Source organism: Pieris brassicae, chromosome 9, assembly GCF_905147105.1.
Source record: "Pieris brassicae chromosome 9, ilPieBrab1.1, whole genome shotgun sequence".
NCBI lineage: Eukaryota > Metazoa > Arthropoda > Insecta > Lepidoptera > Pieridae > Pieris > Pieris brassicae.
The window spans coordinates 8669735-8693300 of NC_059673.1; the positions used below are offsets into that span (position 1 = coordinate 8669735).

Here is a 23566-nt window from a genome sequence, read left to right on the forward strand (position 1 = left end):
AGTCCACATGGCACTGTATGCTCTGACCGCAAGATTATATAAAGACTGTCCACAAGATTTTAAAAACCAGATTTTTAATTATTTAAGTAATTTATAATCATGTTATATTTTAATTTTTTTGATAAACTTTCATTGGAATGGGATTTCAATGGAATTTTAAACATTCAAACTACAAATATCATAATTTAAAGAATAAACATCAAGCCTTATATCTTTTAATTATCATTCTTAAATTACAATCAAATACGAATTATATATATAAAAACTCGTGTCACAATGTTCGATACATTTTTTATTCCTATACTCCTCCGAAACGGCTCGACCGATTCCTATGAAATTTTTTATGCATATTCAGCAAGTCTGAGAATCAGCTACTATCTACTATCTAACCCCCTAAGTGATGAGGGGTGTCCACCCTAAATTTTATTTTTTTTAACAAAATTTTTGTTTTTATTTTTTTACGCAACTCACAAAAATACATACAACCCTTAATTGTCACCCCTCTACGATCAATCCCTATTTTTACTATAGTAGATAGGTTTTTTATTGAAGTAAAAAATTTTTTCCTATAAATAATTATACATGGCATAACGACGTTTGCCGGGTCAGCTAGTATAAATATAAAACCAGTCTCTTACGAAATTATACTCCAACGACATAATTTATTAAGATATTATTTACTGGTATGGTACGTTATCGTTGATTCGACTTGCCTGTGTGTGATATTATGTTACGCGACTGACGTTAAAATCAATATTGTTCACATTTTTTTTTATACCTACTTTTAATTTTTTATTTCATTTTCTATTCATGACATTTTACTACAAAGCCAAGTTTTATGTAAATTACTCTGACTAATACTTTATTTTTGATACATTTAAATAAGTTTATATATAGAAGTGTATCTAGACTAGGCGCGTACTGCATTTGGCATAATTTAATTTAGAGTTATTTGTGGAAGATATAGCAACGCGGTAAAATTCAGTTTTCGCGCATCATGTTCCGCCTATGCTGCCAATAGAGTCAGGAGACTATTACCACAATATTGTTACAGACATACCTACACACAGAAAATTCAAATCTACGTAAGTAATATTATCAAAATAAGTTGAAGTATGCAACAATTCATTATATAATCACGTCTTTGCAGATTTAATTATCTTTGGATTGGCGTCCAATTCGAATTTAAAATAAATTTTATTCAAATGGCGAGTTAATTTGATTTTTTTTCATTTGTTTGGTAGCTGTTGTAGGTAGTTTAAGCACCACGGAAAAACTGACATTTCGTTTAATTTTTTAGGCTTCAAGAGTTGCAGCTGGAAGCTGTAGTCACTCACCGCGCTCACCGGTCGTTGGCACAACAGAGTTCTACGTTTTTCAAAATATAGTTAATTTTTTAAGTGGGAACAGAGAGTCAGTACAAAAGGCTTTCGCTGACTTCATTGTCTCCCATCCTGCAGACTTCTACATTAAAGGAATAAACAAGCTACCATTTCTTTGGATAATTTGGGGAAATATTTTAATTAGCTGAAAAAGAATTTTTTTAATGTTTAATACCTATTTCCAAACAATTTTAAAGGTAATAAGAAATATTTTATTACTTAATATTAAGAATAAACGGGCAGTAGTCACAGCCAGGGTCGCGAAAGTGTTTTAAAAATTATTTTACTTAATTGATGTGTATAACAATAATTACTGGCAAGTAATTATTGTTGAAAAAATAAAATATCTACGGTTTTGATACATATAATAATTAATAATATACAATCACAGTAAAATATTTCATCATATAACAATCGAAGTCAAGTAAGTAAACAATTTACCAATCAAATAGAATAACCATAACCATTGCGACGAAAAAACAATAGTATGTGATTTATAAATCTATACACCGAAACGTCATTAATAAGGGGAAGAAAATTATGCCCTCTACATAAAATAATTTAGCTTTTTTCTATTTTTTGTTTATTAATGTCGATTTTATCAAAAAGGTCGACGAGCGACTTCTGTTAGTTTTTAAATAAACAATCCATGCCGAATTTAATTTTAAACATATTAATAATTAATTACTAAACGTATTGATGTATTTTAAAGCTTTATTTGTAAATTATGTTAAACATTACAGAATAAACAAGTGACAAATAATCGAAACCTAAAATAAGCCGTTCCTCAAATAAACCACAATAGTTTAAAGAACTACTTTTCCCTAGAATAATAATCTGACTCGAAGTCTTATACTTATAAAACTAAACTAAAAAAAATAACTTCTATAAATCTATTTTAGCCAAGTGTGCGTAATTTGCATAAAAAATCTTACTTCGCTAGCGCATAACAAATACTTAAATACAGTACGGAGTACGCAATAATAATACTTAATTTTACTCATGGTACAATGGTATACTTTATAGGAATCCCAAAGTAAATAATGCTGACTCACACAGTTGTTTTACATGCAGTAAGTTTATCGAGTACCTGTATTTCTATTAGTTTACCGACACAATACTATCCCATCTTTAACCGAACAATCTGATTCTCAAACTCTTCTTCTACTGATTATAACTAATTAACAAGTACTTAGCACATCTCTAGTAAAGCATTTAACATTTGTATTTGCATGAAGTCCTATTTCGGCACTTTCTTTTCTGCCGCTTGACGTCGTAAGTCCGACTGTATGACAGCTGTGATGACAGTGCCAAGAACGAGAATAGCACACATGGTCACATTCGCCCATCTGTCCCCAACTGTACCAAGCATCCATTGGAAGAGCAGGGTTAAAACTATACCAAAAACCTGAAAATATTATCGATTAACCACTGTTTACTATTTCAACACACTCTGTATTTTCTGTACTCTATGTATTTTCGATATAGAAACTAAAATTGGTCGAGCAACGTAACCTTAAATAAAAACTGATCTATCGTGAATAAATAATGGACTGGACTTAATTTTAATTATAGTATTTACACATTAATTAGTTATGTTAAAGAAGTTTTATCAAAATAATTAAGTTACAAACCTGAACACCAGCATTAAGTAGACCTGACGTTGTGCCCTCAGGTTCTGGGTAAGTGACTTCTGAAGCGAATTCGAATCCTACAGGTAAGTATCCTGTCATAAAAAATCTGTAATGACAATTACATTTCATTTTAACAAAAGAAACAATTTGTAGTTGTATTAATAGTTAGGACATTTCAGATAGGATATTTTATGTTAATACCTATTACTACAGTAAAAACTGTGATTGTGTCTGTAAGATCATTTATCGTCGAGGCCGTACTTTTGCCGCACACTATCGCGATGTAGCTGCCCACTAAAGTGTTTAAAAACCAATTCAACTTTATAAGAAAGGTCTTTTAAGAAAAAAACGTACCAAGTATTAAAATGCCGGCAATGCACTTGCGAGCGGTGTTGGCCAAGTAGCTTGCGTGCGACTTTCATCTCTGAGGTCGTAGTTTCGATCCCCGGCTGTGCACCATTGGATTTTATTTCTATGTGCGCATTTAACATTAGCTCGAACGGTGAAGGAAAACCGGCTTGCCTTAGATACAAAAAAGTCGACGGCTTGTGTCAGGCACAGCGCCTTATTGCCTATGCGATATACAAATTATCATGAAACAGATACAAATCTGAGGCCCAGACCTAAAGAAGGTTGTAACGCCATTGATTTATTTTATTTTTAATGCACTTGCGAGAGTTCTGGGAATCTATGTGTCCATGGCATCCATTACCGGATTGCAATCTGAGGCTGAGACTCCAATAGAGTTGTAGCTTCTCTGGATTATTAGTTATTATTATTAAATATTTAACTCTTACAAATAGAGTAGTAACAAGAAACAGATTAAATTTACCCAAGCAAAATGCCACTGAAGTACACAACACCGATGTATCCACAGTTCAAAGTAAAGGTAAATATAACCATTCCGATGGTTGACGCAGCATATACGGCAAATGCTGTCTCCTTAAACCGGTGAGTCTTGTCTATGATGACCCCACAAACAACAGACCCAACCATTCCTGCTACCACAATCACGACGCCTATTCTACCTGCGTCTTCATTTGCTCCCTGAAATAAAATACAAACATTACCATTAATTAACATGAATACAAACTTTATTATCATTTTGTATTACTTTAACGGATACAAGCTCGCTAAACCATAGACAATCTACTTACCACGTAATACCTCAACACCAATTCATTCAGCAGCGTCGAAATAGCATAGAACACACCAACATTCATGCCATAAGAGATTAGTAACAGGACGTAGTTTCGATTCGTCAGTAAAGACTTCAAAGATTTGAGGAAGTTTGAGTCAACTGCTGATTCCTGGTCTGCTGCTGCTGAAGGTGGTGTGGCTGGTGCTGCTTTAAAGACTGTGGAGTGGAAAATATAATAACTGTCACATCAATTTAGTTGTTACGTAAGTTATACTTCTTTTGGCGCGTGACGGAAAATAATGAGAGTAAATTTTTACGATGCGCGCACACGGTCACAAAAAACTGACACCCTGAAAATAGGAGTCAACATTTTAAAATAAAAAATGTCCCTTTCTTTAATTATGTATAAATATTTTTTTTGTGATATTTAAATAAACTTTAGTTAACTAGATAATGCGTTATAATAAATCTTTCAATGTATTAAATACCTTTATTTTTGTTTAAATACCTTTCTATTCTTAGTGTCGTTTTTTCTACAAACGTAGAATAACATTTATGACATAATATCTTGTTACGCAAAATAAGTATAACTTTTAACGCCTGTACATAAATACACACTGATGTTGTACCATGTCGAATAGTTTAAAAAATATTAAGTATTGAAACTACCAAAATAAAATAGATGTACATATGAAGCCACAAAATAAGTCAGTCATCCTTAAATAATCGATGTTTGTAATCAAACTCGTCCCTAAGAGATAAATATTTTATATGATTTTTGCCGGGTCAGTATATATAATTTATTGAAGCTGTGCCATAGTTTCGTCTCATCATAAGGCTAAGACATATTGTATTTATTATACCTATATCTACTTACACAAAATAATGAGAACTAAGAGTAAAGTAGTGAAGCCTGCGACAAGGTAGAAGAGAAATTTGAAATCTTCTCCTATTTGCTCCATAGAACCTTGTGCCTGGACTATCATTGGCGTTATCAGGAATCCCACAGCGGTACCTAGCTAAAACATTAAAAAAATATATGGATTTCAGTTTTTCATTGATGCTTTTTAAGTCAAGTTCGTGTCTAGCAATTGTTCGCCTGGAACCCGGAATCCAGATTATACAAAGTGAGCTTTACTAAGCAACGAAGTTTGTTGGTACTATTTACATTTTACAGACTATTTTTGCTACATATATATGTATACATTTATAGTTAAGGGTACATTTAACTAAGTATGTGGATTTGGTTACACGAATATGAACAAATATTTTTGTTATCTCCAGAAATTGATCCCAGAACCTTTGTAATAAATAATGGAGATAATTGGTGGCAAAAGATCTTGTAAGTTGTAATTACCTGATTACCAAATACCCCTATGCTGCAAGCAGATGATACTTGATCAGCACCAAACCAGACAGCAGCTAAACGTGGCGGTATGCCTAGTACAAAGGCTTGAGCGAATGCGCACACAGTTTGCCCCAGAAAGCTGAGCCAGAACAAATCCTGGCGAACTGAGAGGACCTTTAACCAGGCGCCCACGCAGTTTCCGAACGAACCTATTATTATTGTTACTCGAAGATTCTGAAATAAGTATTACATTTTCTGAGAATGTATTATTTTTGGTTTATTAGTTATCATAGCAATCAAATATACAAAATACAAAATATTCTTAACCTATAAATAAAGTTTGTTCACTTTGGAGTAGAGACGCTTGGGCGCTAATTAAAGAGTTCAGTTGGCGGCTGGTACCGGTGAACCCAGAGCTGGTGCTTTCCCCGGTCAACGTATAGGTATCGCAAAACAGCGACCAATATTTTAAAATGTGTTTTAATTTTCTTTTTTTCATTATTTTTAACTTGATTATTCGTTTTAATTTCAATATTTTATTTATTTTCACCTATTATACGATCCTATATAATATTTTATTAATTTAAATTTTTAATGAAATTATTGTAGGTTGAATGAACTGACAAGGTATACAGTTTCTCAGTGGCTAGTTATTTTTTCTTTTGTTTATAAGACCCAATTTTTTAATGTTTTTTGTATTTAATTGCATGAAATATATTTGTTGGTATCAGAGTTTCTATATCTATAAATTAACAGCTATTCAATGGTCGATAATTTTTCAAAGATTTTTTTATATAATAGTGGCAAACGAGCATACGGGACGCCCAAAAAGTTTTAGTAGGTGCGTTGCTGGCCTTTGAGGGAGGAGTACACTCTAGTTTTGAATAAATTGAGGTAGTATCTCTTAGGGAAGACCCCCTTCGGGATTCGATTCCACCGTTCACTAGTTCGCAAAAGAAAATGCCTTGTAAACGGACTGTGGAAGGAAGACTTCCAGCCATCAATGTGATGTTGGGATCAACCCAACCAATCCTTCAGAACAGTAGTGGTGAGCACTATAGTACCTCTCACCACTGTAGTACACTATAGAAAATGAATTCGCTTTGCTGAATTTGGTCAAAAGGAAGAAGCTAGTATTTGAGAGCACCAGCCCAGAGATGTGAGCAGTATTCCATATGAGGTTATACCTGAGCCTTATAGATCTGCACACGCTGTACCTTAGTGAAATACTGCTTCGCCCTACCCCAAAACACTCAGCTTTTCGAAGCCAGTTTGGCTTTTTCTTCCAGATGACTGCAGAATTGGACTTTTTTGATATGCCAACTCCAAGCATACTGAGGCTGTGTGAAGAACTAAGGAGAGCGCCTTCAAATTGAGGTAACTCGAAAGGATCTTTTTTGGCAGAAAACCAACAAACCTGAGTATTTGTAGGGTTAAACTTAACAAGTTGCTACTGCCCCACACAGAAACTTTCTCCAGTATCAATTTGGAAAACAAGTTTTTACAGTTCTCATCGACTAAAGATCGAGACGTGTTCGGATGGCCGGGATAATGTGTCGATGGTGCGGTTGTCTGCATAGCAATGGATGTTGACGATATTCAACAGGTCATTGATATGCACAACCAACAGGGTCGGCGAGAGGTTAGAACCCTGCGCAACACCTGCATTGATGGGTCTGGGATTGGTGCTCGCTCCGTCAACTCGGACTATTATGCTACGTCCTACAAGAAAATACGTCCTAAAAGAACGCTGCGGCGGCGAGATAGTGACGTGTCGATCGCGTGATGGGTAAATCAGTTGACGTTTGTGTCTCGTGCTGTGTACGATGCGCAACCTTTGCGCTAATTTGTTTAATGCTCTAGAAGTTTGCCGGTATCTGTAAACGTATTAATTTTATGTAGGAATCCTCGAAAATGCATAACGTTTTCAAGCATAGACAATGTGGGTAATACTGTAATAATGTAAATAATTACTGTTGACGTAATCACCAAATACAAACTCGGGTTGCTATATACAATGTGTTTCGTAGGTATTGCCATGATAAGCAATTGTATTTAATCATGCTACATACGTATAATTTGTATTTACAATTTTCTTAACCTACAAAGTAATACGTTTACGTTTTATTTGACAAGAACTCGTACGTCATAAAATAATAATTTCCACACACAAAATTATCGTCGTACTCAGTGGCGTAACAATAGGGTGGCAGGGCTGGCAAAAGGCCACGGGCCCCCGACCCAAGAGGGCCCCTGCCCAAGTCGCCGCGAGCTCAATTTTTTTTATTGTAAATGTATGCAGGTTACCTCACGTTTCCTTCACCAAAAAGCTAGCGAATATATGATGAATTCATCATGTTCTATGGATGAATGCAATACGCATTAGGCTAGCGTGGGGGCTACAGACCATTCCCTCTTTCCTAATAGAGGATAGATTCTTATATAGGATAGGGCCCCATCAAAAGAAATTACCGCGGGGTATGGTATACCCAGATGGTATAGTTACGCCACTGGTCGTACTTGCCACATAAAGTAGATCGACTCATTTGTTATGATAGGTTATACTATTATAACAAATTTTAACAATGCACAAAATTCTTTGATATCGCCTACAGCTCTCGTTCATAGCTTGTGGCGTCTTGCTTTGCACTTTGCACCTAGGAATGTAAGATCACAAAATCATATGATTCTACGTATGGTTAACCCAATTTAATCAAGCCTGAACCTGTTGAATATTTTACAAAGATACATTTATCATAGTCTACACGGCACTCATTAGGTATAGTTGAGATTTATTAAAATATTCTTACGACTCTTCTGAACATCTAAAAGTAAACAATCGTATCCTATTAGTCATAATTTGTTACGATTTCGACACAAGTGAAGACTATAGGTAAGCAGTGAGATGTTTACTGTACCAGACCAGATATCGCACAAGCAGTCAATCTAGTTAGCAGGAGGGTCGAAAACCCCACTAGAGATGACGTCACAAACGTCAAGAAAATATTCAAAAGTAAAGTTTGAAAGACACTGTACAAGATTAATGTATATATAAAAACGTGTCTCGGCAAAATGAGTGAACATCAGGAGAAGGTGTTGGTAGGTCGTGATGCTGTCCACTTAAACTTGTCTATCATGCACTGCAAGCGATAACATTTACGTCCTGGTTGTAGGTATTCTTTTAGTCCTAGCACACCAATATCTAGTGTGAATTAATTTGCAAGGATGTTAAATTTATTCTACTTAGTCTATTTATTATATAAATTAATAAATGACTTAATTTGTTTGTAAGGACACAATTGTTAACTCAATTTGTCTGTAAGGAAAAACGGATTTCTTAATTAATTACATTTTCCTTGTACTTTTACGTTAATATTGGCGACGATAACCATTAAATAGAAAAAATGCAATAACGTATATAATACGTTGTAAACAGGCACTGGTTGTTGGCGTTATTGCATTTCCATATAGATTTCGATTAAAATTTACAGATTTTAAAGAGGCACTAAATTATTTTCTATTTAAAATGTCATAAGTGTAAATGGGAACATAATTATATTATGACTTAGGAAGTACTTCTCTTAATTATTTTTTAATTTTAGTAAACAGTTATCAGTATTATTGAATATATATAGATTTAATGCATGAAGAAAATGATAAAATATAATATTAATAACCGTTAATAACAATTGACAAAAATTTATAATCATTGATTTATCGATAGTTCATCAACTATATATGGCGCGTTTCGACCGAAGGCACCGGTTGACCTGAAATGATGGTGTGCGCTCTCCGCCCTCTATTTCGAAAACGGTTCATCGTATAAAAAAAAATTTAAACAAAATTTGTAGAGAATTTTGTATTCTACGAGATATTTCCAAAAAAAGCGCAAAAAAACGATTTTTGTGACCTTTGACATGTAGGTTTTGAGACAACTTTTAAGGTGTCAATATACAACTATTTACAGACTTACAGCTCGGTATCTCGAATTCCGAGGTGAACGTACTATAATGACTGGAGTAATAGAGTGGTCGAACCAAGCAGAAGCACTTTTATATTGAACTTAAACGTCGAAATAAACTACTTTTTAAAACAAAACTAATATTTTTTAAATGATATATCTGTAGGTCCTGTTATTGGTAAAATTCAGGTCGCGCTGTCTAGTTCAGAATATTGTTTGTTGCTTTATTGACGTTTGGTCCATATCCTGTCGTTAGACGACAAAATTCATACGCTAATTGACAGTTCCTGTCCTTCGTTTACTTCCTTTGTCCACACGTATTCCTTCACATTCCGGCATCATTATTTAGGTGCTGCCCTCGTTTCTGCGAGTCCTTGCTATTTAATATATTCCTCTTCATCATTCCATCATATAGAAAGTACGTCAATAGCTAAGTTACTGTTGAGGGTAGAAAAACAAGTACGACTTTAAAAGCACAATAATTATTGGAGTAAATTAAGTGGAGGGGGCTTGAAACGTGTCCAGATTATACAGCAGGCTAATATTATTTTGTATAGTGTTCATTGTTAGATTACATACTTTTTTTATGGTGGATGAAATACACAAACTATTATTTATACCAATCCTATGCAACTTTTCGTTACGGGTGCTACCTAATTAGTACATACATAATTGTATATTGTTATAATTTAAATCGAGAGTCTTATTAAGGTGTGGTTACATGTAACAAAAAACTAATTACATTTTAAATAAGAAACCTTATTACGGAACTATAAATAATCATAAAAACATGGCAATTGTTTTATATTTTATACAGTATGTATTGCCAAGTGTCCATTATAAACCATGTAGGAATGTTTTTTTTTTCATTTTTGTGAACATTATTCCTTATGGGAAGTGATTTATCTCGTTATTTTTTATTACAAGTTACACAAGAGTTATAAAGAAAAATAATGGAAAAAAGTTAAGTTGGCGCCTGGTAGATAGTACTGGTGACCCCAGAGCTGGTGTTTTCCTCACTCAACGAATAAGTATCGAACAAGTATATAGCGAGAAAACGCTGCCAGTGTTAAAGGTAAACCACAGGGATAAAACTTTTTAAATTTGTTTTAATTTTCTTTTTATTAATTATGAATTATTTTTATTATTACTATCTAGGCTAAGAAAATTGTAAATACTATATATTTGATTGTTGAAATCTACAAACTATATTTACATTTTAAAAAAATTAAAAATTCTTACTCAGTTATCAGTTTGCCTTGAAAAGATCTTTTTTTTGTGTTCTATTTCTATAATAGCTTAGCTATTTGACCAAATCATATTGAAATATAATGTATGTGTATTTGGAGATTTATAAATAACGTTAAGAATTGAAAGTTTGTTAGCGTCTAAATTGGCATGGTACATTATAAAGGTTGGTGAGACGTCGTACATCTTGCATAGAAAACTATTTTGGCGGGTAATGTTAAATTTGATGTTACTAATACGTAACATAATAAAGTAATTTGAATGGTTTCAAATTCTTCTCAAGTAACGAAACGTAACCAGATAATAATAAAAAGATTAGGATTCTTGCAATTAAACACGGAAGAACGATTTAGACAAACAGCGACATATAAAAGTGTATTCAAAGCGAGGTCAAATCATTTAGGATGTAATAATATGGAGAGAATTAGCACTATCTATGTTTACCTACCATTTAAAGATTTGTTTTGTGTCAGCAGATTAAGACTAACATTTCCACAATACATAAGTCATATACACATTACCACAAAAATCTTACGTGACTTAGTAGACCTAGGATAAAGTAACGATTTTTCCACAAAGTTGTATGCAAATCACTAATGGAACAGTGCAATGGCTACCCCCATATATATGTAATTAGACATTATGTTTACAATGTAAAACATTTTTACATTTGTACTCTATATAATGGAAATAAATAAATACTAGAACAATGAACCTAAAACTAAAAACTAAATTATCAACTCCATATATATATATTCCAAACATATTTTATTTGACTTAGTGATTGGCGTTACAAAAAATTTGGTTACGGTGAACATATGTTTAAACATATTATTATTAAGTAAAGTAAATTATTCAAATATGATATGATAATGATATACAGATTAACTTAGTTCAAAAACTTTACATTAATTTAAAAATATAATTTTCTAATCTATGTATATGAAAAAGAAAACAATGTGGTTTTTGAAAAGCATAAAGCTTTGATTTACAAGGCACAGTACGGCAGTGAACTGAACAACGCTTTTGCTAATATATTTGTGTAGATTAAGGAAGATAATTATTTAAGAATTTTATTTTAAATATAACTGTATAACTTATAATAATTTTACACCTTGGAAAATAATAAGAAATTGCATTCTTAGTTTTCATACCTGGCCATAAACTAAGGCAAGAGAATAAAGAAAGAAGCAGAAATTCTGGGATTACGGGACGGTATTGCGATAACATTTATATATTAAATTTAATTTTTATACTTACTGTTCTGTCAAGAAGATAACTAGCAGGAAAGATTAAAGGGATATAAGCGAGCATGTAGATCATAGAAGTCCAGTACACTGCGATTTCTGGCACCCCATAGTACGATACAACCGTGTCTTGTATGATGCTGTACTGAATCCATTGCATAGAGTTACTGGCAGAGTACAAAACGAATATAAAGAGAACCAGCCATCGTATTGGATACACCCTGTATTCTATGGGGAATTTCTTTGCTTCCAAACTTCCATTGTCAATCACACCATCCATTACACTCCTGATAATATCTATGTTTGTGGAAATCGTCATTCTGTTGTAATTGAACTTCCAGCAGGCAAAATTCTCACTTGTGTAATTGTTATTTTTTTAATTAATTTTATTTAAGAAAAACCGCGCATGTTATGCTACTGCGCCTTGCGACGACCTGAGATTAACTACATTTTAAATTTTCCTTATTTTCAAGTGTACACCCTTCAAGGTCAGCTTGAACACAATATCACTCACATCTTAAATGTATACTTGAATCGAGTAATTGTACTGTTAGAATATTAGTTATAAAAAAAATTGCATACAATCTAGTAAACATAATTTGCGAATTTTTTGATATGAATATATTTTAGAAGAAAACCTTTTCTTAAAAGATATCACGATATACTTTAATGCTATAAAGGCCTTGGAGTCCAATTATTGTCTGTTAATTTTGCGTATATGCAGAATATATTAAGTATGATTGTTTATACACGCGGCACGCTTTCTATGCCTGATTTTCATTGTATTATTATTTATTTATACAACAAACTAAAATGTATAGTCTTAATATTGTCTTTGGTCTACGTGAGCTATATATTTACACAAAATAAATCACGAAATTATTACGACAGTGTCTTGCCTTTCAGCAACACTAAGCAAGAGGCACTACGTTAACAGATTCGATATTATGATTATTACCTATAGGTAATGGGTAACATAAATAATTTACGATAAAGTAATTAAATGTGAAGTCATATATTTGTATGATTTATAGTAACAAAAAAACGTGCAAAGGTTTGTTTTTGGGATCATAGTAGTATTCATTACTTTAATAAAACAATAAATAATTAATTAGATTCTTTCTATATTTGTTTATGTTTGATTGGCTTGGATTGGAGAACTAAACCTTTTGAATTAATAAAGCTAGTGTAGTGAATATAAGTGCAAGTGCGGTATCTCGGATACACGAACATTGTGTCAAAACATTATTCAACAGTTATAGTGTTCAACATTACCTTAGTTTAAGCTATTCATAAGTACATATTGTAGAAAATTAAGTCAACATAATATTACTAATAATATTATGGCTAATAGTAATATAGTAAAATAGTAATTTGATTGATTGTAATTCATATAGTCTCACTCTTTTTTGTGAACTTTATTGTAGCAAAACAAAATTGATCGCGTTACTCTGGGGAGCAATCCCGGAAATAAGCGTAAACTAATCGCTAAAACTGCCTTTCGCTAGTTAGATAGGTAACGTTAACGTTAAAATTAATTCCTAAACCCTCCATATGTCCATAAATGTATCCTCGGTTCGCAAGAGTATTTCACTAGAATGTAATAGTGTTTAAGGTTTGATCTGTTACAATGATTACTGATCTGTTAAAGACGACACCAACAGAAGAGAAAATTAAATAATGAGAATATGTATTTGCTTAATGGCATAATAATAATAAACTATTAAATGCCAATATTTAATTTATTAATTTAATAGTGTGGAAGCCAGTGCACTTTACTTTACCTAAATATCCTGAATATTGTGTATAATAAAGTTTTTCTTTCTTTCTTTAATATAAAATTGGCTAAACCTTGTAAAATAGATATATATAATATTGATCCAGTTCATCAATTGATAAATTAATCTTACGTACTTGTTATTTGAGTTTATCTAAGAAAGGCATTGTGCGATGAAGGTTATGCTTTGTCTCATGCCAATTGTAAAACGTTGTTTTTATAAATCTACTATGCCCTGCAGTTTCAGTCGCGATAAGTCTGCCGTAAATGGTTTATCTATATATATAAAAATGAATCCCTATTTCCCTTACGGCATCAGGCGTCAATGGCTGGACCGATTTCGCTAATTCATTTTTGTCGTGTTTGTTATTGTTAGGAGAAGGTTTTTATGAAAATATTTTTTTTCATTGCATAACACTTTTACAATTTAAACTTTTTTCATGTAACCTTATGGCGTTTGACATAACATTGACAGAATGCGTGCTGCAAATATCAACAAAACAACAAATGCTTCGATCGAAGTTATTATTGATAAAATACGTATAAAATAATTTCAGTCGTTAACTGTTCGTGGCATTGATCTTGAAAATCCATGTTTTTCACAACGCCACTTATATGTCGGAATACCAGCAAAACTATTTATATACGCGGCAGAAAAACTAACAATGAATTTTGTATAGCATAAAGCATTTTTAGTTAATAGTACCAATTCGAAATCAATATTCATAGTTAAGACAGGACAACGTCTGTCGGGTCCGCTAGTTTCTAATTTTTTTTTTGCAATGCAGTTAAAATTTCTGCCTAGCTTTTTGTATTTTTTTAGTACTATTACTTAGTTATTACTCTTACTGTTAATGCTCAAAATATATAGTACTATATTTTCGATTTGCAGACAACGCTACACAACAGTGACAGAACAACATAATTTTCTTGATAGCCATTAAATAAATAATATATTCTAATATAATCACAATTTTATATTTCTTAAAAAACCAAGTACGGAAGAAAATGTCACATTTTTTCTGTATTTTCAAATTTAGAAGTGAAGTTTTCTTCTTGCACCAATGGATTTTCTTTCTACGTAGGCATTTAACATTAGCTTGAGCGACTAAGAAAAACATCGTGTGAAAACTTTGACCTTTAACGGCTTGCATTAGATCCAAAAAGTCGACGGCGTGCGTCAGGCACAGAAGGCTGACCGCCTACTTGCCTATTCGATTAACAAACACAGAAACAGATTGTCATTGATCGCAATTGATTTAATTATTTATTTATTTTGTAACTGTCTAATAAACAAAAGTCTTCGCGTCCCACTAGCATTTCGGTATAGAGCCTTTCAATACTGTGAGCTCAGTCCAAGGTCTAATCCCTTTTATATGTTTGTTTGTTATACACATTTCCATTCTCCGTAACAATATTTTCCCGGTTTGGCACGCGTGTGTTATGCAATCCTATTTAAATTAGATATCTTTAAAGATTTTTCTTACAATATTTCACGGGCAGATTCTGCTATTTGTGTGCTCCAATTTCATTTCTGATTCTAAGTTTTATGAACAAATCAGTTAACTTCCAGTTTTCTGTTTTATATATATTTTTTTTAAATAATCATCACAATACGGTACACACGAATTGTCAAACGAATTATACTGCAAATGACTCACAATGTCGTCGACATTACTTTGCATTAGACAAATCGATGTCCATACATACATAATGAACATACGTTTTCTTTTTACAAAAAATTGCACAAAACGAAAATGAATACGAGATTCTACGAATTATGTCATCCAATGACAATGGCACGAGTTATGCTGCAGTGTCATAAAATAATTATGAATACATATGAGCTAAGCATTTTCGCTTCAAAGAATCTAATAGTCTGGTGCAAATAGCGGTATGTACCTTTCCATGAAAAACTGTTTGTTTTTATACTGGAAGGAACTAGCGTTTAACATACAGGCTAGGCCTAGTTTAAACGCTAGTACTCATAGAAGTATATTATTTATTGGTTACAATATGAATATTGTATCTCAACGTTTCGTTGCCTATTGTATGTTTACAAACTATAGAATGTAAGTACAAAATGCAATGTTTTTTGAGTCAAATAAAAGTAATATTTTTTTACCTGCTTATTAATTATTGCCTCTAACTATTACAGTAGGCCTTCAACGAACAACCATGGGTAAGGTAATGCGGGATGCTTGAGGGTTCTATGTTTATAAATATTAACCTCAATCATCGTCAGTTTAACTTGGAAGCACATTTTACATGAACTTAATATTTAATAATGAATTTGTACTGATATTAACGTAGAGGTTGGCCTGCTATTGCTGAAACTATGCTAGGACTGACAGTCGTAGACGCGTATATATAAGTTTTAAAAATTTCTTGTAAATATAGATATATATTAATATATATCTTTTGTCATTCAGAAATCTTCAATTAAAAGTTAATTAACGTTGCTGGCTTAGTGGTTAAGCGACTTTCAACCTAGAAATCGTCTCTTGAAATTCTGTGTATGAAATTTTTAATTCTATAAGCGAAAAAAAGCAAGGCATGTTTTAGACACTCAACTACTTGCCTATAAAAACAATTATCAATTGATATGTAAATCGACGGCCAGGAATTGTAGTGCCACTGGTTTTTGTAACTTCCATATTCTTTTAATAAAGAATAGAAAACGAAAAGTACGCACACATTGAAACAATTTATTGATATCAATTACAATAATATAACATTACAGCAGTTATTAATGATTATTCTTAATTCTATTTCAGCATACACATATGTTTGCATAAATAACTTGAAACTGGAAACGTGGATCTGACAGAAATGATTAGTTAATAAACATTTATAATTCTGATAATATACTACGCTACGAGTTTCTAAGGTGGAAGTCTATTAAATATGACTTTCATACAACGAAAAGGGATTGTTTTTTCTCGTACGCTTTGCAAATGCATGAAATTAATAAAACACGATATCTCATCTATTATAGGTACATATTACAATTTTAAACGTTGATACACATCTTAATGGAGTATTGAACGCGAAAAAACTTTATCGTAATGTATATTGCGAATACAACTATTCAAGAAAATCCCAAGTACTAAAACCATGTCGACGCTTGTCTCTTGCGAGGGTTTAAGCATTTTAGTTACAAGGTGCTTAATTCCACATATAAATATGAAATTGTTTAAATAATTTTCTTGTACAACAGCCGTAAAACATAAATTAAGAAGTGCAATTTTAAAACTATATGCCTCCATAACGTAAAGTACAGGCAATTTATTATAATAAAATTAATATAAAATTTTATAACAAATGAATGGAACAAAAAATGTACGTAAATGCTATTTTTTATAAAAGTTAACTTAATCTACACTTAAATAAATATTATTAATACTGCATCTGATCACAGAGAACGCCATTATGTGTTGTAACTAACGTCACAAGCCTTTCTTAATAAAAAAACGATACATTTCAAATGAATACGCCAGATTTTCATCATTAAGTCTATATAACGTACAACTACAAATTTCAATTATTTCGAGTAATGTAATGCATATGTTACACTCCAAAATTGTTTTTATTTAAATATTTAATAAGCATAATATAATTTTCCGCAAATAGATTGGTCACGATTATAATAATTGCCAAGAAGTAATTTTTAGATTGTGCTACTAAATGTCAACGCGCGCGCATCAAATTTTCCACCACGCTAAACCTGCTCATGTTGCGTGTTGATATTTCTGCTTATATTATATATATATAATATCCTTATATAGCGGTTACCTTTGGCATATCTTTGCTTTTTATATTTTTTTATGTAATAGGAGGCAAACGGGCAGGAGGCTCAACTGATATTAAGAAATATATCCATGGGCATCACATTGCCAGAAGGCTCGCAAGTCCGTTGCCAGCCCTTTTCTTGACGGATCTTAATTGGTTCGGAAAACTTTTGTGGGCAGCTGATTCCACATAGTGGTGGTGCGCGGCAAGAACTGCCTTAAAAACGCTCAGTTGCGGAACGGCGGACGTCGAGGTGATACGCGTGGAATTTCGTATTCTGCCTTGACGTCCGATGATGTAAGTAAGCTGTAGGTATTAGTCCGAACACTCTCCATGGTAAATGCGGTAGAAGATGCAGAGAGACCCCACATCTCTACGCAATGCTAAGATTCGAATCGCTCTTCGTTTAATACGATCAAGCGGAAGGAGCTGGTACTGGGGAGCTTCCGCCCAGAGGTAAGAACAGTACTCCATGTGGGGCTGAAGTTGCGCTTTATAGAGTTGCAAGCCGGAGTGAAGTACCTTCTAGTCCTGCGTACTCAGCAGGGTAAACTAAGCTTCTTTGCGGCTTATTTTGCCTTCCCTCTCAAATGACCGGGAAACTGAAAGTCATTTGATATGTAACTTATAGTTATACATTTTTTACATGACCAAATACTGTTTTATTTTATTATTATTATATGTAAGGAGTACGCTCGAAAGATTTAATAATAACACTAAACATTCATGCAGGCCGAATTTAAGCCTGTTTATTAATTTCTATACATATTACACTGGCTGCAGGGTCAGTGCGTTCATCTGTTATTTGCTAAAAACCAAATTTTTATGTATATTTATAATTATAACAATATATATCTACCAAGTTGCCTATCAAAATTTTTCATTCAACGCATGCGTAATGGTTTAAAAGTGTCGCGCAGCCGGCATCGTTATTCTCGTCGGACCAATGGTGTTACGCGTTAATTCTCTTTCACTCTACCTTAAATATTTATCATTTTTAGCAGCCAGAAATTATTAGGCAACCATATATGATAATTAATTGAAAAAAAGCTTAAATTTGATATACCATATAAATGTACACCTGGCTGCGAAGAGATGCGGCCTGATGCGTAACAGTAACCGTGATTTTGTTAAATCTTTATGTAAATTGCCGTGATGTAGACTATATTTTATTTAAAAAACAAGTGAACGAATTTTTTTCCAAAAATCAATTAAAAATATTAGCGGCCAAATTTTAATAGGCAACTTGGTATATATGTTGTCCTAATTATACATATACAAACAAATATTTTTAGCGAATAACAGATAAACTCACTGATCCTGCAGCCGGATCATAGACCATATCTACTAAGTGAACAAGACTTATATGACGATATATTATTTCATATATATATGTACCACATAGAGTATCTGTTGACCAACAAAACAAATATCCCTAGAGGGAATTAGGGTCTATACGATTAGCTACTATATAGATTTTTAAATATAAAATGAAATTTAAGTATAATAAAAGATTTCATCTTGCCGAACTACGTTTGGTTTCATATTCAGAACAATACATATATACATACATATTAAATTATCGTTTGTCTTAACAATTCATTACTTAACATACACTTATCGTTACACAGCGAACGCATATGATACCGTAAATATTATTAAACAGGTTCTAAATTATTCCTTCTTACACTACGCACTATTCAACCACAGATACAATAAATATTATAAGCTGATAATGATATCTGTACGCGAATTGTCACAATTGGTTAGTTATTTTCTTTAGTATAACATCCATTATAACTTCTACAATACTAAATATTCAATTTTAATCGAAAAATACATTTCTTGTATACTTAGACACGTGTTTATTGTCATCGTGAATTGTATGTTACGCGTAAGTATACTTAATGTTATTTCGATGTGTACAACAGTATAAACATTTACAATCAAATTTGAAGATCCAAGATTTTCTAAAAATACTATAAAGTTTGCTATCAATATCTGAGCTGTCTACAATTACTTTAAAATTATGTTAAAAGACGCACAGTAGAATCAAAATCGAGACCGCGATCACCTCCGAAAGCATTATGGGTTGACATACCAGCGAGTCTCGACTCTGAACTGAACTTACCCTCAGTGCCATACCGTACTTTGTCACATTTCTAATTAAAGTACAGTAAATATTATTTCCCTTTACTAATACACTTTGTGTTGTAGATAAATAGCCTAAATTACAACTTAATTTCACAGAATTAAAATAAAATTTGCTATTTCCTTTATATAAAAAAGTAGAATTATTTGTCATGGTATTGTTCCTTCTGTTGGATAAATTTAAAAAATGGGCCCTATTATTGTCCTGATATAGTATGTAATATAAAATAGACCGACATTTTGAAGGTTATCTTGACAGCTTTTGTTTTAAAAGGAGAACCTAATCTTCGTCTAAATCTACATATCCATATTGTAAATTTTAACTGAAATGCTGCATATTAAGGTAACCTTTTGCAATCTAATTTCAAATTTAAGAAATCGAATTTTAAATTTACACAAAAATAACTTTGTCACGCCCAAGTGTTACATCTGTATCAACATTTTATACAAATGCATATTTCACGCGTATTACTTTCAAAAACTTTCAATCTTTTCTAGTATACATAATCAAATAAACGATACGTTCAAGCTTAGAGATTATTGTAAAATACTGACGACTTAGGCCTTATTTTGCGCGGCTTGACGTCTCAAGTCAGATCGAATACATGCGGTGATGACTGTTCCAACTGCCAAAATAACGCACAAAGTCAAGTTAGCCCAACGGTCGCCAACTTCAGCCAGCATCCACTCAAATAGCAGTGTTAGTATTATGCCAAACACCTGAAATGACGATTACAAAGTATCATTATCTTACTATAAGAACTAAGTATGACTCCCTTTTGTCAAAAACGTTTTCTATTTGACATATGAAAGTCTTAGTCAGGTCTCTATTTATTTAAAATACTTAATTGGTATAAATATATTTTCACATTTTTTTATTTTAAATTATAAAACTATACCAACGTTGTGGCTGCTTTTAAGAAATCACTTCGTTTTTATCCAATTTGGCAGATAACCTGGATGACCTGGATTCCATTGCCGGGTTAACAATTTTTTATTTAGGCTAAAATAGTTTTACGCAACTTCAATAACATAATTTTAACTTTGATCTCCTAAAATCCTCAATAATATAATAATAATAATTTAATTATTTTCTCCCATATAACATTTGCAACAAACAATAAGATTACAGAAAAAAACTTCCTTGATAGACTCTAATTGAAATTATATTATATACGATTAAAATGGTTTTTCAATTCACAATTATATTAAAATATTTACCTGCACACACGCATTCAAAATTCCCGACGTCGTTCCTTCCGGTTCAGGATATGTCACTTCCGATGCAAACTCGAATCCAACAGGTAGGTAACCCGTCATGAAGAAACTGTTATAAAGTTCAATGGATATTGAAAATATATATACTTAAATGGAGCAATCCAGTTGTAAATGGCCTATTTCAATTTACAGATTAAGATTGAACTGAAATTTGACAATGGAGTCTGGATTTGAGATTAGTGTGGCGTGATAAAATTAAAAAAAAACCAAGAGGACTAAATTTAAAAATAAAATTTGAGCGTTCTTATTTTTATTGTGCTTTCTTTGTTTATAACATAATTGTGAACTGAATTCGAAGTTTGAAACATAACGTTAGCAATTATTACTATTTTATTAATTAATAATTATTATTATTATTTGTGAACACATACTCTTTACTATCGCTTAAAAATTACCTACAAACACATTTTTCACATCAGCTTAGGTAAAAATTATAAAAAAGTAAATCAGTGGCGCAACAAGCTTCTTATGTGCGGGCCTCAGATTTCTGCACCCGTTTCATGATCATTTGTCAATCTAATAGGCAAGTAGGTGATCAGCCTCCAGTGCCTACACACGCAGTCGATATTGGATATAAAGTTTCCGGTTTCCTCACGATGTTTTCCTTCAACGTTCGAGCGCATGTTAAATGCACACATAGAAAGAAAGTCCATTGGTGCATGGGTATCGAACTTACGACCTCAGGAATGAGGTTGTAATTAATAGTAATATTATAATCAGCTTTTTGTTTATTTGATAATTAAGATAAATTAAACTAACAACACCACTCGCCGTCTAAACGCTTAAATCTTTAAATACTGACGGGTTACTAATTAATTAGTTATTTAATAAGTTTTACAATATACATTAGCTAGAGAAGTTTAAGTGAGATGTATCGGAACATAGTATAAAATATAGTCAATTAGATTTACAATTTCCTTCATATCAGTCGTAACTTACCCAAGAATAATACTACTGAAATATACTACAGCGATTTGTCCACAGTCCAGCGTGAACGTGAAGATTATCATTCCTACAACAGAGGCAGCGTATACAGCCAGTGTCGTCTCCTTGAAGCGATGTGTCTTGTCAAGTATGTAGCCACATACCACCGAACCCACCATACCAGCCACCACTATCACTAGACCTATTCTTCCTGCATCTGCATTGGCACCCTAAAATTGTTATTAACTAGCTAAGTTACGTAACTGTTATTTACCTTATTACTAAATTCTTGGTCTTAAATATTCAATTGCGATACTTCCTTAGTAATTTTATCATAACTGTAATGTTTGGTGATATTCAAACCGACGATTTCTACGCGATGAGGCTGTACAGAGCTACTAGCGTACATGCGCCTTTTGGAACGCTCTAAAATATTTTTTTAAAAGGCAACATTTTTTTCTGAAGCACCGGATAAGAAGTAACGAAATATCTTAAAATATTAACTTTATAAAGTAAAATTGTTACTTAATCCAACCATTTCCATGGGTTCAATCAAAATTATATGTAATAAAATAATATAATCTTGTAGCTTACCGGATAGTATCTCAAAACCAACTCATTAAGCAGAGTGGAAATAGCGTAGAAGACTCCGATATTGAGACCGTAGGAGATCAGCAACAATATATAGTTTCGGTTGGTCATCAATTTCTTTAGTGACTGTAGGAAGTTGGAGTCAAGTGCCGCGCCAAGATCAGCTGCTGCTGAAGGCGGTGATGCTGGAGCCGCTTTGAAAACTGAAACGAGAACTGGCGGCTTTACGGCAATATAGGAATCTAACATTATTCGTGTGACTAAATCATATGTAAATAACTAAATAATAAAAAATAGAAGACAAAAGATGTAAATGGGCCATTTTACTGCTAAACATTTACAAAAAAAATATAGTGATAGTCTATAGAAGGCTCGTATGATGTTGGATAACACACGATCACTTATGACCGGCGCTCACACTGCCAGAATGCTCGCAAGTGTCTTGTTTACAACACTATATGATTAAAATTCAAGTTATATGATATACTTACATAGTACAATAAGTACCAAGAGAACTGTAGTTATAGCAGCTACAAGATAGAACATGAATTTGAAGTCTTCGCCAATCTCCTCAACTGTACCTTGAGCGCGGACTATGATGGGTGGTAGCAGAAAACCCAGGGCGATACCGAGCTAAAATAATAACAAGTCAATATGAATAAGACATAATCATGTATCGGATACATATATTTTTGAGTCTGTTTCCAGGCATTGAATGCTAGAACCCTAGAAACTTCCGAAATGAATTGCGACAGAAATCGTAATATTTTTATGACTTCTATTCATTGTATAGACTAAGTGACTGACAAATTTATGTGGCTCTGTGATTAAGTAATGCGCAGCCGGAATTTGAATTCACGATCATAAGGTTGAGAGTCGCACGCTTAAAAATGTATATAGACATTGTGAAGAGTACTTTTTGTGCAACATAAAATATTGAGCAATGTTCTCGTTCATTAATGACGAATAAATGTATAAAATAAACCAGTGTTTTCATATATTTTATTACTCATTTATATATTACATATAATTTAAACGATCTGACTAACAATAACTACAATACAATAATTTAACTAAAGATGTTATAAATAA

General features: G+C 32.6%; 2 protein-coding genes across 6 annotated transcripts in view; both read right to left on the minus strand.

Annotated features, from left to right (window-relative positions):
- Nucleotides 1-2021: 2021 nt before the first annotated feature.
- On the minus strand, nucleotides 2022-12385 carry LOC123714208 (uncharacterized MFS-type transporter C09D4.1-like). Of its 2 annotated transcripts, none has more exons than XM_045668398.1 (7): nucleotides 11975-12385; nucleotides 5515-5739; nucleotides 5035-5176; nucleotides 4174-4373; nucleotides 3849-4063; nucleotides 3017-3122; nucleotides 2022-2790 (listed from the first exon to the last, which is right to left on the minus strand). In XM_045668398.1, exons 1-7 carry the CDS (start codon nucleotides 12278-12280, stop codon nucleotides 2623-2625), a joined length of 1362 nt encoding a protein of 453 aa, XP_045524354.1. In that variant the 5' UTR covers nucleotides 12281-12385; the 3' UTR covers nucleotides 2022-2622. The 2 variants fall into 2 exon arrangements, with proteins under 2 accessions (XP_045524354.1, XP_045524355.1); XM_045668399.1 differs by having other exon boundaries at nucleotides 2671-2790; nucleotides 3017-3093.
- Nucleotides 12386-17932: 5547 nt separating this feature from the next.
- The window catches only part of LOC123714105 (uncharacterized MFS-type transporter C09D4.1), a 32385-nt gene continuing 26751 nt past the window's right edge, over nucleotides 17933-23566 (minus strand). For all 4 annotated transcript variants that reach the window (XM_045668235.1, XM_045668236.1, XM_045668234.1 and 1 more), the window contains 5 exons: nucleotides 22966-23107; nucleotides 22478-22677; nucleotides 21899-22113; nucleotides 20903-21008; nucleotides 17933-20401 (listed from right to left, as the gene is read on the minus strand). In XM_045668235.1, the coding sequence (XP_045524191.1) occupies nucleotides 20240-20401; nucleotides 20903-21008; nucleotides 21899-22113; nucleotides 22478-22677; nucleotides 22966-23107 (825 nt within the window). In that variant the 3' untranslated portion in view covers nucleotides 17933-20239. The remainder of the gene's footprint in view (nucleotides 20402-20902; nucleotides 21009-21898; nucleotides 22114-22477; nucleotides 22678-22965; nucleotides 23108-23566) is intronic.